Below are 18,432 nucleotides of genomic sequence, written 5' to 3'. Positions count from 1 at the left end.
AACTTGAATGATCCGCGAATTTGGGTTGTGGCCGAATATGTGAACGATCATTTTAACAAGTTTGGTAAACTAGATCCAAAAGGCAAGAAATATCTCTTTATAAGATACTCAAAACGCTCCAAAGGGTATGTGTTCATTGGTGAATTGGAGAATGAAAGTGGTACTGAAATTGAATCACGAGACGTCACATTTGTTGGAAAATAATTTTCCAAAGAAGGGCGAAGTAAAGGAACGAGAAGCCTTTTTATGAAATGTTGAATTCAGATAGTTAGCTAATGTCTTCTGACACATTTGATATTCAAGTTGGTCAAGATTTTATGCTTGATCCGAGTGGGAGTTCTCAATCCCGAAATTATTTTGATTACTCTGAATTTCAGCTATGTAAGAGTACCAGAAAAGGTATATCTAAACAATTTTATGGGATTGAAGATTACGTTTTCTTAGTATATCCCACAGGATTGGATGAGCCTAATTTTGTGACTGAGGCTTTAACGAGCCCCGAAAAAGATGAGTGGATGAAAGCAATGAAAGAAGTATTAAAGTCCATGAGAACCAATAAAGTTTGGGATCTAGTTGGCCTTCCTCGGCTTAGAGCTATTTGTCACACCCCTGTTGGGAGGCGTGACAGGGCACCCGACCCCTCGGCCGGAATGCCGACTGAGCTAACCTGAACTAGATAACATAATCATAGTGGACTTGGAACAACTTAGTATAAAGCCTTAGCGGCACCTGCATTCAGTAAATCCCAAACCGAACAGTAGACAACATCACTTACATATACATATAATCACAAAGACGCGTGCCGACGAGGCCGCCACTAAACAATAGCATAAGTCAGTAGGCCCATTTAACAGATCATAATTCTCACGACCAACACCAACACACTACACAGGGTCTACGAGCCTCTAAGAGTTGGAAACATCATCCTCATAAAAGGTCGGGACTACACGTCCACTAACGTATCCAAAACATATACAGTAACCATGCAGTCATAATCATTTACCAAAACAAGCAAGTCAGGATGAATGGCTCTTGCTGACCCGCTGACGATGCTCCTATCAAGGCGCGCCTTCAGTAAACCTATCCTAAACTACAGTACGAAATGTAGGTCCCAAAATAGAACAGTCAGTATGAAAAATATGTACTGTGTATGTAAGGCAGGATGAAATATAGTAATGAAACAAGACATAACCATAAGATAAGAAAAACAAAAGACATAATCTGAAAGCAGTTAATATGCAATGCATGATAAAACCATTTTTCATATGCAATATAGTATGTATATATATATATATATATATATATATATATATATATATATATATATATATAACGTACCTTGCTTCTTAATTCTGCGTGAGATATCGTATCCTACCTTTCGGACTCGGTAAATACATCATCATCATCATATCCTCCCGCGTCCGGGAAACTTCATATCATTATCATCATCATAACGTACCCCGCCCTTTTCGGACTCCTAACATACCCAATCGATCGCGTCGCACATCTAAGTGCCGTACCCGGCCGACCGTAGCGCGGCTCGATAAGTAAAATAGTGCAAATAGTATATTTATAAATGTACGCAGTAGTTCAAGAAATGTATACGGGCCTTTCGAGCTGATTTAAGGTCGTGACCTCCGAATTAGTTATGGAATGTATATCGAGGCCAAAAGGACAATCAATAATAGTTACGATATCAATAAACAAGCATAAGGATTATATGTGACATTTTGTAAAATTTAACAAGGGTCAAGGAATGCGCACTAATAGACTTTTAGTCATAATCAATAAGCTCTTTTAGAGAAAATCGAATAAAATATACTTTTCCATAAAATCGGTAAATCTCGTAAAGCATGGTTTTTTCTCAAAATCCAGCTTTCTCATAAAAACGTATCCTTTCTTTGTAAAACTTTGGACGGTTTGAATGGAGCAAAGATGCACGCTAAATAGCTCTAAGACTCGTGCCAAGGAAATGAAGATAGCTAAACCTTACATACCTGTCTCTGCTGCCTTGCTAATCCCAACTTGCTCCCTTATTCCACCGCTCGTCCCTTCGTCCCGAAACCTATATCGACAAATACTTCCTTTAGTGAATTTCGTAGATTCAACTTATCCAAATCCTATAGTCTTGAAGAGTTCGATTTACGGAAAATTCGAAAACACTTCCTTTGTTTTTGTTATATCCCGACATGTGTCAGATAGCCGTAATGTCAATAACAACGACAACCATCAACAACAACAACAATACTCAAGAATCAACATCCATAACCTCCATTCAAACCAATATTCATAGCAATCCACCCGTAACACCCACAAGAAGGATAATCTCACTTTTCCGATCAATTCAACTTAATGTGCGATAATCTAGCGAGTATTATTACGGATTAACTCAATTACCAAAGAAGGAACGGGATTTACCATAATTTGTCTTGGAAACTTCAAGGACCAGATTGCATGGAGGGGTTCCGCCTCCTCCTACGACGCCACGATGGAAAAGCCAAGGTCTACGAAGCGTTACACACCTCCTGAGCCTTAATGTCCACTAGATCTTACCAAAATTTATGCCAAAATACCCCTAATCTCTCTAAGGTTTGCTTATGGATGTAAATCTGATGTTTTGGGGGTGAAATGGGTAAAATGGTGAGTTAGTAGGGTATTTATATGTGTGTGGATCGGGTTTGGCTTAATGGGCCGAAATTAGTGGGCTTTTAAGTGGTTTCTAGAATTTCCGCGTAGGTTCACGGGCTTCTGGCAGTTCGTTTTAAAATGCTCATAACTCCGTACTTCGATGTCATATTGATGAACGATTTATTGCGTTGGAAACTAGACTCGACGAACTTCATTTTAGGCTCTTGAATAACCTCAAAACTCCTTGTATGCTAAAAGTTACACTCCTATCTATGTTGACCAAAATTTGCTTCCGAAATTTCACCAACTTCTTCCAAAGTCCCATTAACTTTCTTTATTCTTCTACTCAACATCCCGAACCTTCTGAAACTTCCCATACATGATATTTGTCATTAATTATACTTGATAAGGGTCATGTCCCCTGGTTCCAAGGTTGTCCTTGATGTGCCGAGCATTTATGGCATATTCGAGGCCTGTTACGAGAAGTTTTACTTGTTTTTAAGCAAGTTAGTGTCTATTTAATGTGTTTTTAGTGTTTTTTAGGAAAAGGAAATCGATTTGACTTGATCACAGTTAAAGTGCAAGAACAGGTCGTAAATGCAGTTTACGGACCGTATTCCACAATACGGCCGTATTCCATGGTCGTGTTAAAGAAGAGAACCGTAAACTCAAGTTGAAAAGTCAAGATTTACGAGCTCATTTTACGACCGTATTTCGCGCCACGGTCCGTATTCCATCTCGTATTTAACCGCCGAGCAACAAGTAAAGTCCGACTTGTGGAAGCCGAAAGACGACGAGGAGGTTTACGTACCGTAAACCACTTTACGGTCCGTACTTTAGAAGATTGAGATTTCACAGAATTGAGAAGACGACCTGGGCCTGAACCACTTTATACGCTCAAATTACACCTATTAATGGTATAACGCGGACGTTGTCAAATATAGTAACCCAACAAGGTTGGGGTCGAATCCCACAGAGAACAATATATAGGCAATTTAAGCAGATTAAGAATTATCTGTTATATCCCGCATTTTGTGCAATCGGATAATTCAGGACAATAGCGGGAAGACAACAAGCAAGGCCTCATTTTTATTTTGCTAAGCATATGAGTTGCTTATGAAAAATTTAGAAGTGAAAATATTAAGAAAGGCTAGGGGCAAAAAGGTAAATTTGTAATATGACTTGTGGAAATGTGGGAAGACGAAGGGCAAATTTGGAATTTGGGAACTAGCTAAGAAATAAGTGGCTTGAAAAGAAAAAAGAAAAAAAGAGAGAGAGGGGAAGGCCCAACTTGCCACGGGGCATGGGCTAAGCCCATGTTGAAAAAAAATCCATGTGATTAAAAATAGAAGGCCATTCTTATTTTCTTCACAATTCAAGAAGTTTCAAGAAGCAAAAATTTGAAGAAACCTTAAGAGGCCATTCGGCCATATCAAGTTCTACAAGAACTTTGGAAAATCTTTTACCAAAATTTTTTCTTTCCTAGCCAAACTACTAATTTAAGGGTCCTTAGCAAGTTGGAATGTTTGTTAGAGCAAGAGCAACACCTATTCATGCAAGTTGAAATTTTCTAGCCAAGCGAAGAATTGAAGAAAAAGGTGGTTAATCCTTTTATGTGTTATGGATGATTTGTGTGTTGTAGCATGTAAAAGTTGGATGAAATTCATGGAGTGGAAAACCATGTGTCATGTACCATCACAAGTATGGAAAGGAATGATGATTTAACTATTTTATCTAATATATGGTTGTTGTTATTGTGAATGCTATGTTGATAATGAAAATCGGATGAACTTAGTGAAGTTGTCAGAATGAGACTTGTTTTTGCAGAGAGTACGCGAATTGAATATAATGTTCTTGCACGCATGGTATCCGGCCCGAGCGGGTGTTCCTATGCACAAAGTTACTTTCTTGTCTCAAGATATATTTTATGACCCCATGATATTGTTATTCATAATCTATGCTCCCGTTTATGTTATTTTCCATGTCTTACATACTTAGACACCATTCGCACCGACGTCCCTTCTTGTGGACGCCGTTTCATGCCGCGCAGGCGCATGCCAGTGTAGCCGATTTGATCCCTGTGAGTTCCCTCAAAGAAGATTTTTGGTGCACGTCTCCGCTGTTTCCCGTGAGTCCCGCCGGGTACTACTTTTGTGTATATATTCGGGCAATCGGCAAGATTTCGCCCTTCCTATGTATATGTGTACTTCAGAGGCTCGTAGAGCGTATATGTACAAGAGATATTTTGTACCCCGATCGTCCCCGTCGCTCGTACAAGATGTTCGCAAAAGCTTATTAGCCTATGTTTATAATTGTGCTATTAATGTTAATGCTAAGTGTAATCAAACAAAAAAAAATGGTATAGTTCATACGGCCCACTCAATAACAGAGGTAAAAAGATAGATAAGGGGTGCTCGGTACAAGTATCGGGTACTCGTCGCGGCCCCTAGTTGGGTCGTGACAGAAGTGGTATCGGAGGCGGTCCTAGGGGTTTGTCTACGAGCGTGTCCGGTAGAGTCCGGTATGCCAGGGTGTGTAGCACGCCACACTTATAGACGAGAGGCCGCCGTATGTGCTTAGGAAATCTGACCTTCCTTGTATTCTAGATCGTGCGATAGAGCTATAACGAGAGGTTTCCCTTCTTCCTAATTCAGTGTTACATTTTCAGCGACGCCTGAGAAGATGAAAGCAACAGCCGCCGAGAAGGGTAAGATAAAAAGCGACGGAAGGCGGATTGGACGGGAGCCGCCGATAAATATTGAAGAGGGTGAATCCCGTAACGAGGCCTCCTCTCGTGCTGTTCGCACTCCGCCGATACTGTGGGAGCAAGAAGGAGCTCCCCACTCCGGCTCCGGCAGACTCCGGTTCCCCACACGAGGCTCCGATCGGGGAGATGAGACAAATATCCTTTTGTTAACTCAATTAGTAGCCACTCGGAGCTCAACAATGTGGCGTGGGATCCGGTGATAGGGGCCGAAAAAGGGCTAGATCTTTCGGACTTAGAAGGGAGTACGAGCGGGAGACAGCACAGAGTACGGGTATTCGGGACCGCATCGAGAGTGCCGAGTTTCGGTCCCGGCATAGAGCCGACTTTAGCGAAGCGGGTTACACCCCGAACCGCGTGCGCGCAATGTGGGTGGCCACGCTCACGGGCGGTGTTACTTAGATACAGTGCTTGTTTTGCCCTCGCGGTCGGATCGACCACTTGATGCGCGATTGCCGCCGGAGGTATGATAGAGACCAAGCTCGGCCCGCCGGTCGGTCGAGGCTATGGAGTTTTGGGTTCCCGGTATAGCGGTGAGTCTAGCCAGAAAAGACCACCCGTATCACGATGCCCTCAGTGCCGTAGATTACATTCGGGGCCGTGTCACGCCGGTACAGGTGCTTGTTATGCATGTGCCAGGTCGGGTCATTTTATGCGCGACTGCCCATTTCGACGTGGCAGAGGTAGGGTTCAGCCCACGAGAGTAGTAGTCGACCCGCCATCATTGGTGCGCCCTCCCAAAGGTCCCGGATATCGAGCGGTGTTATAGAGACCGAGAAGGCATACCCGGTTCGAGGTAGACCCCGCTCATGCCTATGCGCTACCGGCCGACGATCCCGAGCTATCCCCCGATGTCGTACTGGCATATTATTAGTATTTTTCTATAATGTATATGCATCGACTGATATAGGTTTTACGATGTTATATATATATTGCGCCTTATATTGCTGAGCGTATTGGGTTGAAACCCGAGCCAAATCAAACGAGTTGGGATGTCTCCGCCACCAGTGCGAATTTAGAAACCCCGGATAAGAGATAATCATATGTTTGGATGGGGGTGAATAGTGACGATTTGAACAGGGGCAACAGGGTAATAGTATGGTCAGGAAAGTGAAGATAGGAGTGGGACCCGCCGTGAGGACGTTTTGGAAGTGGTATATATATGTATGCATGTGACACTTCATTTGTGACGGTAGGATCCTAGCGGACAGTGTCGCGATATATAGAAGGTACTGACCGAATGAAATTCAAGAGACGTAGTGAAAGACATAAGCACGGATGTCATAGGGTAAGGCCGATGTTGAAACCGCACTAGTTAGGACCAGGAGCTTCTAATACAGTAGTGCACGGGAGCATATTTAGCAAGGGGATAGCTGTGACAGATTCCGCGATGAAGGGACTACAATTGTAAGGGAATCGCGGAAGGCGAAAATTACTTGAAGGGCATAGGCGTGTATAGGCCCTCGTAATAAAGGGGAGAAGGACATGTTAGACCTAAAATGGACTAGGACAATTCAAGTTTCAATAAGGAGGACTTATTAACTCAGGGCCAGCGTTCAGAGCGAAGTTAATTGGCTCACGGCCTACAAGTAACCTGGGCTTCCAAAATGGATATGTTAAGCGACATGTGAGGCATCTATGGAGGAGACCTCCCAAAGTATCATAATACACTATGAGGCCAGTTCAACATTCGAGGACGAATGTTCTAAAGGGGGGGAGGATGTTATATCCCGCATTTTGTGCAATCGGATAATTCAAGACAATAGCGGGAAGACAACAAGCAAGGCCTCATTTTTATTTTGCTAAGCATATGAGTTGCTTATGAAAAATTTAGAAGTGAAAATATTAAGAAAGGCTAGGGGCAAAAAGGTAAATTTGTAATATGACTTGTGGAAATGTGGGGAAGACGAAGGGCAAATTTGGAATTTGGAACTAGCTAAGAAATAAGTGGGCTTGAAAAGAAAAAAGAAAAAAAGAGAGAGAGAGAAGGGGGAAGGCCCAACCGGCCATGGGCATGGGCTAAGCCCATGTTGAAAAAAAATCCATGTGATTAAATAGAAGGCCATTCTTATTTTCTTCACAATTCAAGAAGTTTCAAGAAGCAAAAATTTGAAGAAACCTTAAGAGGCCATTCGGCCATATCAAGTTCTACAAGAACTTTGGAAAATCTTTTACCAAAAATTTTTCTTTCCTAGCCAAACTACTAATTTAAGGGTCCTTAGAAAGTTGGAATGTTTGTTAGAGCAAGAGCAACGCCTATTCATGCAAGTTGAAATTTCTAGCCAAGTGAAGAATTGAAGAAAAAGGTAAGGTTAATCCTTTTATGTGTTATGGATGATTTTGTGTGTTGTAGCATGTAAAAGTGATGAAATTCATGGAGGGAAAAACCATGTGTGGCCGTGTACCTATGGGTGTGTGTAGGAATGATGATTTAACTATTTTATCTAATATATGGTTGTTGTTATTGTGAATGCTATGTTGATAATGAAAAATTGGATGAACTTAGTGAAGTTGTTGTAGTTGGAGACTTGTTTTAGAGAGTATGTGAATTGAATATAATGTTCTTGCATGCATGGTATCCGGCTACGAAAGGGGTGTTCCTATGCACAGGTTACTTTCTTGTCTCAGTATATATTTATGACCCCATGATATTGTTATTCATAATCTATGCTCCTGTTTATGTTATTTTCCATGTCTTACATACTCGGTACACTATTCGTACTGACGTCCCTTCTTGTGGACGCGCGTTTCATGCCGCGTAGAGACGTGAGTAGCCGGATTTGATCCCTAGGAGTTCCCTCAAAGATTTTTGCGGCGCGCCTGTTGTTTCGGAGCCCCGCTTTTTAGGTACTACTTTTGTGTATATATTCGGCACTTGCGGTACTCGGCCCTTCCTATGTATATGTGTACTATGTTTAGAGGCTCGTAGACGATATGTACATGGATATTTTGTACTCCCGATCGTCCCCGTCGTCGTACGAGATGTTCGCAAAGCTTATTAGCCTATGTTTATAATTGTGCTATTAATGTTAATGCTAAGTGTAATCAAACAAAAAAAATGGTATAGTTCATACGGCCCACTCAATAACAGAGGTAAAAAGATAGATAAGGGGTGCTCGGTACAAGTATCGGGTACTCATCGCGGCCCCTAGTTGGGTCGTGACATTATCACTAACAACAACTAGACCGAACGCATCAATGGTGATTTTTGATAAGGTTTTGATAAAATACGGACATATAAATTCTAATCTAGAAAGCAAGTAAATTGATCAATGGCCACAAGAATGGAATAAAGGAAACTACTTCTCGAGTAACGATCCAATATATTTCACGAATTATAAATAATAGCAAGTTTATGTTATTTAGCCTCGGATAATGACTCTAAATTAACTTCTCCCGAAGATTAACTAGACTACCCAATTGAAGATCCCTCAAGCAATTAGGAGCATTAAGAACACGAAAATGGCTACTAGTGGTATTGCCTATTCCTAGGTCAATTTCCATTAGATGAGGGTTAACGCCCCAAATTCATGTTACTTATTCTATCCCAACCCCGTTCTTCCTCTTTCGAGTTTCAAACAAAGTAAATGGGCAAGTCCTAGGTTAGCTACTCCCGAGAAACGTTGAAGAACAAGAATAATTAAAATAACAATAACTTACTTGATTAAAAATAATGTCGATCAATAAATAAGCACAACAAAAGTATCAATCTTCATTATCACCAAGAAATTCCCATAAACAAGGATTAAATAAAAGAAAGAATATTTATGTAGGAACCCTAGCCTCCAAACTTGTGTTTTATGCCAAAGATGTCAAAACAATTGTGTCTTATGGATTATTTATAGGTGTAGGAAAAAGCCCCAAATAAAATAACCTAGTCAAAAATAAAATAGGAATAATTCTCGGCGGCGCTTTTGGACGAATCACGCCTGGGAACGTGACTAAGTTCTCGCGTTAATGACCGCGCCGCCAGCAACGCGTCTGTTTTGCTCCTTTAAATTTTGTTTCCTTTTTTCGGTGGGTGTTGGGTGTAAGCTTCAGTTAATTTTCCTTAGTTGCTCCCCTTTGTCACGTTATTTGTTGTTCCTTCTTCAATTGTTGTAAATTGTTTTGCCTCATCAATCATCAATCCATGATATGTCAATCATTGCTCATTAATTCATGTCTCTTCTTGCCTTCTTTTTTGTTTTTCACTTTTACCCAATTTGTTTCAAATATCTTCCTCTTTACACCGCTTTATTCCTACACAATAAAAATATAATATTAAGCACAAATCACTATAATTAATACTCAAAAAACAATTAAAAGTACTAAAATGTGAGATAACAATAGCTAAATATAAGCAATTTTGGCCGAACATCAACACCCCACACTTAAACTCTTGCTCGTCCTCGAGTAAGCACTAAATCCACTCTCAATAAATCAAGCTTAGGAACACCACCATTTTGGTTGATACTAACAATTAGGGCCTATTGTAACCAACTCATCAAATATACACTTCTTGATCATCATGCAAGATATACAAGTCAACAAATAAATAACAAACTTCTAACCTCCTAATCTCAAAGATGGACTCTAACTCATCAAATTTAAGCTCGCTCCCCTATTCTGTCAAAGAAGCTAATAACATTACCTATCTGTCATGAAACAAGTGCCCTCACAAGAAGAAATAGCCCACACACTCAAATCAAAGAATCGAATGTACATTAAGGACTTAGCATCAAAGCACACTCTCACACTCACAAAGAAATTCATGTGTATGCACAAAGAACCATAGGCTTGCCCATTATGTACATCTCCACTAATTAAGTGTGTTCGAATAGAATCAAATAGGACTTTAACGGGTTGTAATGTTAGCTAGGGACGGGTAGGAAAACTATATAATAGTGACTTACACTTCCCTAAGCACTTTGCAATTTTAGACTTCATCACCCACTATTTTCTCCACCTTATTTTATTTTTCAGCCCTCTCTTCATCAATTATTTTCACTAGTAATTCTCATCATATCAAGAACGCTTCAATTTTTTTTTTCAAGCACTTTTTCTCCATTTTTTTTTTTTCACCTTCTTTCTAAGAGGGCCTTTCCATCACTTTGCAGCTATCATTGGTCACCATTTTTTCACTTGACCATCCCTTTTCTTCAGATTTATCAATTAATATCACGCCTATGCTACGGTGCAAGGAAGCAGGGTGCAAAAATCAGGGATTAAACAAAAAGGATCAAGGCAAAAATACGGCTAACAAATGAAAGGCTACAGGCTCAAAGGGCTAACTAGTGGTACAATTTCTGAAAAGGCTAAAATTTACAAGACATATCAAAGAAAGCCTATAATCATCTTCTAAACAGAGTAACACTTTTTATTTCGCTTTAATAACATGCAGGGCAAGTTCTAGACTATGATGCAACACATGTAATATATGCAATAAATCCTCACCACACATGGCACAAGTCTCAATCACGATGGATCAATTCTACACTAGGACAGATAGGGTCATGACGAACTACAAAATAAGAATAAGTTACACACAGAGTCACAATCATGAGCTAGGTGTCAGAAAGTCTGATATCTTTTTGATTACTCAAGCACTCACAGGAAAGTACTACTCAAGTTCAGGCCCAAATATGCTAGTATCAACCAAGTCAAAAAAGGTCTTTCTTTTCTCTTCTTTACTACTAAAAAAAAAAAAAAAATTCCTTGAAATAAAAAAATTACCCGGTTCAAAGGCCCCCCCTCGGGAAAGAACCGAGGCCATAAGAAAACCAAAGGGGGCGGATGATGTATGCCGCTAAAAGAGAAAAAAAATCTATAAAAGAAAAATAAAAGAACGAACATTGAAAGAAAAAAAAATCTTTTTGAATTTTTATTAGTTTTTTTATTTTTATTTTATTTTATATATATATATATATATATATATATATATATATATATATATATATATATATATATATATATATATATATATAGGCTAAGAAATTAAAAAAAAAAAATCCTATGGCATAATCATCCTTGACCTCAAAAATCGGAAGTACCCACCCCACACTTAAAAATATGCATGGTCCTCGATGCATTTATAGTAGAGAAAAATTAAAACAAGGGTGAGAAATACTCCCTGAGACCCTCTAGGGCCTAGCTAGCAGTATAATCCTCAACATTAAGGGTCGGGATGACCCCACACTTACGCCCAAACATGCTCCTCAGCATTCAACTTCAGGGTACTCAGACTTCCCCTAATCTGAAAAACAAAACACCACGTGACACTATAAAAAAAAATCTAAAACCATTACATATTGGGTTGCCTCCCAACAAGCGCCTTAGTTAATGTCGCGGCACGACGTGAATCAACTTTATCGCTTTTCTCGCTATTTGGAGCTTATGAACTGGGCACCCAACATTGATTCAAGTTTGTGACCATGAGCAGCGGGGGCTGGTAAATAGATGATCACGCCAAGTAAAATATTTTTCATCTTACACTTCTTGGCTTTCAAGTGAGGAATATCATTTTGCCTTCTTGAATTTTCAAATTGCAAAATATAAGGCTCTTGAACTTCTTGAATTATGACATCCTCTTTTTCCCCCAGATTGGAGTCAACACCAACCATATTTTTCAGAATAATGGTTGACTCCAATTTATTTTTTTCTTTGGCATTCACAATAAACTCATCTTCATGATTTACCCTTTCATCTTGAGCATTGGGGAGTTCATAATGATTTGCCCATGGAGGATTTTCTTTGTCTGTCATCAAACCAAGTTGGAGACTAGTTTCCAAGTATTCTTCCAAGGCTTTTTTTGATTTTCGTTACCCTCACCTAAGAAAGCACTCCATCATGAGTTTGAACTCACCAATTTAGCCATGCTCACAATAAAAATCACTGCTAAACAAGTTTTCATGGAAAGATGCCATTTTTTTTCTGAAAATAAAATAAAACACAGAAAACAACTATACAAAATATTCACAGGTTCGGTTCAAAGCAAGTTAGCTTATTTCCTAAATTAGCCAAAATACACTAATTGTTCACCGGCAACGGCGCCAAAATTTGATACGCTCAAATTACACCTATTAATGGTATAACGCGGACGTTGTCAAATATAGTAACCCAACAAGGTTGGGGTCGAATCCCACAGAGAACAATATATAGGCAATTTAAGCAGATTAAGAATTATCACTTAACAACAACTAGACCGAACGCATCAATGGTGGTTTTTGATAAAATACGGACATATAAATTCTAATCTAGAAAGCAAGTAAATTGATCAATGGCCACAAGAATGGAATAAAGGAAACTACTTCTCGAGTAACGATCCAATATATTTCACGAATTATAAATAATAGCAAGTTTATGTTATTTAGCTCCGGGATAATGACTCTAAATTAACTTCTCCCGAAGATTAACTAGACTACCCAATTGAAGATCCCTCAAGCAATTAGGAGCATTAAGAACACCCGAAAATGGCTACTAGTGGTATTGCCTATTCCTAGGTCAATTTCCATTAGATGAGGGTTAACGCCCAAAATTCATGTTACTTATTCTATCCCAACCCCGTTCTTCCTCTTTCGAGTTTCAAACAAAGTAAATGGGCAAGTCCTAGGGTTAGATACTCCCTTGAGAAACGTTGAAGAACAAGAATAATTAAAATAATAATAACTTACTTGATTAAAAATAATGTCGATCAATAAATAAGCACAACAAAAGTATCAAACTTCATTATCACCAAGAAATTCCCATAAACAAGGATTAAATAAAAGAAAGAATATTTATGTAGGAACCCTAGCCTCCAAACTTGTGTTTTATGCCAAAGATGTCAAAACAATTGTGTCTTATGGATTATTTATAGGTGTAGGAAAAAGCCCCAAATAAAATAACCTAGTCAAAAATAAAATAGGAATAATTCTCTGGCAGTTTTGGACGAATCACGCCTGGGAACGTGACTAAGTTCTCGCGTTAATGACCGCGCCGCCAAAGAACGCGTCGGTTTTGCTCCTTTAAATTTTGTTTCCTTTTTTCGGTGGGTGTTGGGTGTAAGCTTCAGTTAATTTTCCTTAGTTGCTCCCCTTTGTCACGTTATTTGTTGTTCCTTCTTCAATTGTTGTAAATTGTTTTGCCTCATCAATCATCAATCCATGATATGTCAATCATTGCTCATTAATTCATGTCTCTTCTTGCCTTCTTTTTTTGTTTTTCACTTTTACCCAATTTGTTTCAAATATCTTCCTCTTTACACCGCTTTATTCCTACACAATAAAAATATAATATTAAGCACAAATCACTATAATTAATACTCAAAAAACAATTAAAAGTACTAAAATGTGAGATAACAATGGCTAAATATAAGCAATTTTGGCCGAACATCAGTCCTTCCCGGTTACGACTTACGAGATCATAATTCATCATTTACTTCATTATTACATACTTCCCATGACTTGTGCCTTTCAAGACTTCACAGGACGTCTCCGATATTCCAATATTATGAAATACGTGGCGTGATCATGCTTCGAGAGGGCGGGGTGTAACACTATTGGGAACAAATGAGTTCTCAAAGTAAAATGCAAAGCGGACGGGTCAATAGAAAGATGCAAAGGCACGATTGGTGGCAAAAAGTTTTACTAAAGAAGCTCGAATAAATTATGAGGAAACATTTTCAACAATTGTGAAGTTTACCTCAATTTGCTTACTTTTGGCTATTGTTGCATGTTTAGATCTTGAATCACACCAAATGGACATGAAGACAGCTTTTTCTCAATGGAGAACTAAACAAGGAAAACAACTTGTAGGTTTCATCGTTAAAGGCCAAGAACATATCGTCTGTAAATTGAAAAGATCTATTTATGACTCTCGGCGCTCTTCAAGGAAATGGTATTTGAATTTCACAATGAGGTGATCTCATATGATTTTATCATGATCAATGAAGACCGTTGCATCTATGTGAAAAAGTCCAATGGAATGTTTGTAATTCTTTCCTTTTACATGGATGATATATTATTAGCAGCAAATAATTTGGAGGTTTGGCTTGCAAAGTCATTTGACATGAAAGACATAGGAGCAGCAGACTATATATTGGGTGTTAAGATCCAAAGAGATCGTTCCAAGAAATTTTTGAGTCTGTCTCAAGAATCATACATAAAGAAAAATTTTGGAACGCTTTCAAATGAATAGTTGTAAACCCATAGATTCTCCTATAGCAAGAGGTGAAACTTTGAGCCTTGATATGTGTCCAGAGACTGAAAAAGAAAAAGAAGACATGTCTCGAGTTCCATATTCTACTGCTGTCGGGAGCTTGATGCACGCTATGATGTGTACTCGTCCAGACTTTTGTTATGCCGTAGGTCTGGTCAGCACGTACCAGTCCAATCCTGGAGGAGATCATTCGAAAGCTGTGAAGATGATCTTTCGATACCTAAAAGGAACTGTTAATTATTCACTATGTTATAGTGGAAATGATTTACAATTGAGAGGTTATACAGATACTGATTAGGGTGGTGACCGGAACGATAGAAAATCGACATCCGGCTATGCTTTCTTAATTAATGGTGGTACTATTTCACAAAAAGTAAGAAATAAGCTTCCACGGTGCTTTCGTCCATGAAAGCTGAATTCGTGGTTTGTGCATTTGTAGTACAAGAAGTTGTTTTGTTAAGGATTCTTTAAGCATTTTCATGTTGCAAAGAATTCTCAGGGTTCAATGATTTTATATAGTGATAGTCAAGAGGCTATTACATATACAGAGGATCCTAAGTATCATAAACCAAACAAATTGATTTCAAGTACATATAACTTCGTGAGACATCATGGCAAGTGGAGAAATAACATTGCAATATATTCCTACGCAAAGATGATAGTTGATCCTCTTACAAAATCAATATATAGAGACATATTTGAGAAACATGTTGTGGCTCTAGGTTTGTGAAGGATATGTTGAAATTTTTGTGTTGTAAAATATACTCATCGATGAATTATGATTGAGATTATGTTGATATTCTATATGCATGTAATGATATCCTGGTGAAGGATATAAGTGTGTCGAACAAGTCACGAGATTGGCTCTCACACACGAGCAATCTCCTCTTACGCTGAGGAACGTGAAGAGATGAATTCCACCACCATGTTATTACTTGTTTGTAAGCTAGATGTGAGTTTATCTAAGAAGATGAGTTTGAGGATCATTGAAGAGAGAAACTCAGGTTAGACCTAAGGAGGTATCTAGACCAAGATCTGTATGGTGTTGAATGGGTTAAATAATGAGACACGCGCGCCAATATAAGGTGAGAACATCATAGCACGTGTTTTATACCACGTGTGCTTAGCGACCAATGGGTTAATGGGAATGGATCCCTGCTTCTTCATTGTGTGAGACCCAGAAAGTTAAAATATTGACTTTCCATTGGAATACCCTTTGACCTTTTACTGTTTCTTGAAGTACAAATCTATGTTGCTACTTTAGCATGTCACTCATAGCTATGAGTGATTCGGTAATGCAGTGCATGTCTAGGAAAGCAGTTGATTTGTGATGGATAGTTTCGAGTAGAAAGGGAAGACAACTAAGATAAATAATATAACTTATATTCACAGGTCGACCATTACACTTACTATAGGGGTAACAAGTGTAAATGTGGATAAAGTTATACATGAAATCGAGTTCACCTCTTTCGAGGATGAGGGATCGGATAAATAGCTACAGCGGTAGCAGATAATGTCTGGGGTATTGCGAGTAATAACATCCTCATGTTAGTAGTGAATTCTTTCCACATGTGATTGGATTCATACTTAGAGCTCTTGAAAAATCTTAAAAGGTATAGCTCTTGATGCTCGCAGGTCACATGAATTATTTGTTTGTATGAATTACTATGTGTTATCATCAACATGGTACTAGTTTGGGCCTAGTCCCCATGTACGAAGTGGGAGATGTTGGATATGTGGGTTTGGGTTGCGGGTCTCCCATGTGGACTAACCTGACCCGGTTAGAAGAGATAAGGTTGAGAAGTTACAGGAAGTTATTTTAAAGAAAACTTCCACTATGTAACGTGATATATAGGGGGAGGGATCAGATTTCCTTCACCATGTTTTCTTTCCCCCTTGAACACCTCTTGTCTCTTCTTCAATAGAGGGATATTTTTCTCTGGTTATTATCTCCCAACAAACACACAAAGCACAACGGAGACATCTAGTCCGTGGCATATTAACTTTGTTTCCTAGTGATTCAAAGTTCGACTTGGGGCGGTTCTTTTGGTGGAAAGTTCAACGATTCTTCCGCTGCGTTCAGGTACACAATTCGTTGTTCTTGCCCCGCTATTTATTGTAACAGTCCACCATGTAGAATTTGTGCTTCCCAACACCAGTTCAATGGGTGGAACACTAGGGCCAACACGAGTGCTTCCAAAACTTGTTCTATTATAACACACCTTGAAAGGAGCCATGGGTTTCACCCTTCGAACCTTAGCAAGCGATTTGACAAATGCCTTTGTAAAAGCATTGTAAATCGAAGTCTCTAATTTCGTGTTAAAGATCAACAGTATTGATTTTTGTTCTGCCTATGCCATCTTTGGTGATGGTCAACAATGTGGTATTTATTGGCACGACATTACCATTTATTTTAATAGAAGTCACTCAAATAAAGGAGTCCGTCGAAGGCTCACCAATGAAATAAGATCCTACAGTACTAACAGGGTTTTTGAGAAGTGGGGTGTAAAAAATTCATTTTGAAACATCCATTCCAGGAAGAAAAACATAAGGACTATCACCAAAGAACATAACTCTATGAGAATTTGTGGATGAGCTCAAGCATATAGCGAATTTTCGGGGCACACAAAAAGCATTAGCCAATTGAGTAGGAAATCCTACATAACCATTTTCAAGTCCAATAATCCCTTTGACACGCTTTGCTAGTCCTTCAAGAAGAGAAGTAGGAGCACAGTCAAAATCTACTCCATTTGCTGATACAAATTTACCAGGATTTGAACCATTAGTGGATTGAAGTGAAACAATATGCTGAGCAAGTTCACCACGATTGCTGGTACGAATAAATGGGTTATAAGGAATATGTGAACAAGTATTATTATTGCACCCTGGTGAAGGAGGATCAAAACACGATTCAACACAGGCACCGGATAATGAACGTTTACAAGTGACAGAACCACAAGGGACAGGTTTATAAGATGAGCTAACATAGCCCTTTCCACAATCAACCCATAAAAATCGTTGACCAAGATTAATAGTAAGTTTTACTGGCACAAGGGGTATTCTTTGGTTAATGACAAAGGACATATTATTTAGTGGCTTCATCTTTGGTTACTGGAAGAAGAAATGCTTGAGGTCTCGGAGGTGTTTTGGCTGTGGAATGGGAAAATAATAGGAGCAAAGAAACAAAGAAGGATAGAGAATTTATTTTGGAAACCATTGTTATGTTATTGAAAGTTGAGAATGATTGAGTGAGTAGAATATGAAGAGCTAGTATCCTGATCTATTAGTGATGATAAAGCTTCTTTAATTTGATTCTTGGTGATTTATGACAGGACATTATTTTCTTTGCAAAGGGGTAAGACGAAAGCTCAAAGAAAGCTGTTATAGTTCATTTATTTGAATTAGATACAAGTTTCCGTGTAAGAATTCAATGATGGATGAGCATTGACTATTGTATAATACATACTATTGCTGCCAGATCATTTCGTCCAAACGAAGAAAGAAAATGAATTGTGGAAACATTATCTCCTATTCTGTCCAAATGTAGGGGAAAAACAGAATTATTCTGTATCCATTTTAATTATACTATAGCTTTTGAATTTTCTTCTTTGGTTACTTAATTATCAGATTATTTGAAGGATGCAAGATATATTAGTCATCTAGTAAACTTGTCCGCACGATTTTTTTTTATTATATATTCACTCTATATACATACAAAAATTAAATTCTGTAGACTAATTAATTAAATATCTGATGTCAATTTTTCCAGTTAGCTACAGAAAATTTCAAAATATATACATACAAAATTAGTTCTATAGATTGATAGTTTCTTATATTAATGAAGGGAGTATGTAATTCATATT

At 38.6% G+C, this 18,432-nt stretch overlaps 1 protein-coding gene across 1 annotated transcript; it reads right to left on the bottom strand.

Annotated features, from left to right (window-relative positions):
* Positions 1-16,633: 16,633 nt before the first annotated feature.
* Positions 16,634-18,157, bottom strand: LOC132061851 (probable aspartic proteinase GIP2). The gene has a single exon (XM_059454515.1). It carries the CDS (start codon positions 17,669-17,671, stop codon positions 17,084-17,086), a length of 588 nt encoding a protein of 195 aa, XP_059310498.1. The 5' UTR covers positions 17,672-18,157; the 3' UTR covers positions 16,634-17,083.
* Between the last annotated feature and the right edge of the window lie 275 nt (positions 18,158-18,432).

This window comes from Lycium ferocissimum, chromosome 7 (genome assembly GCF_029784015.1).
Source record: "Lycium ferocissimum isolate CSIRO_LF1 chromosome 7, AGI_CSIRO_Lferr_CH_V1, whole genome shotgun sequence".
Classification (NCBI taxonomy): domain Eukaryota; kingdom Viridiplantae; phylum Streptophyta; class Magnoliopsida; order Solanales; family Solanaceae; genus Lycium; species Lycium ferocissimum.
Note: the sequence above shows the minus strand (reverse complement) of the source record. Positions and strands in the feature narration are given on the sequence as shown.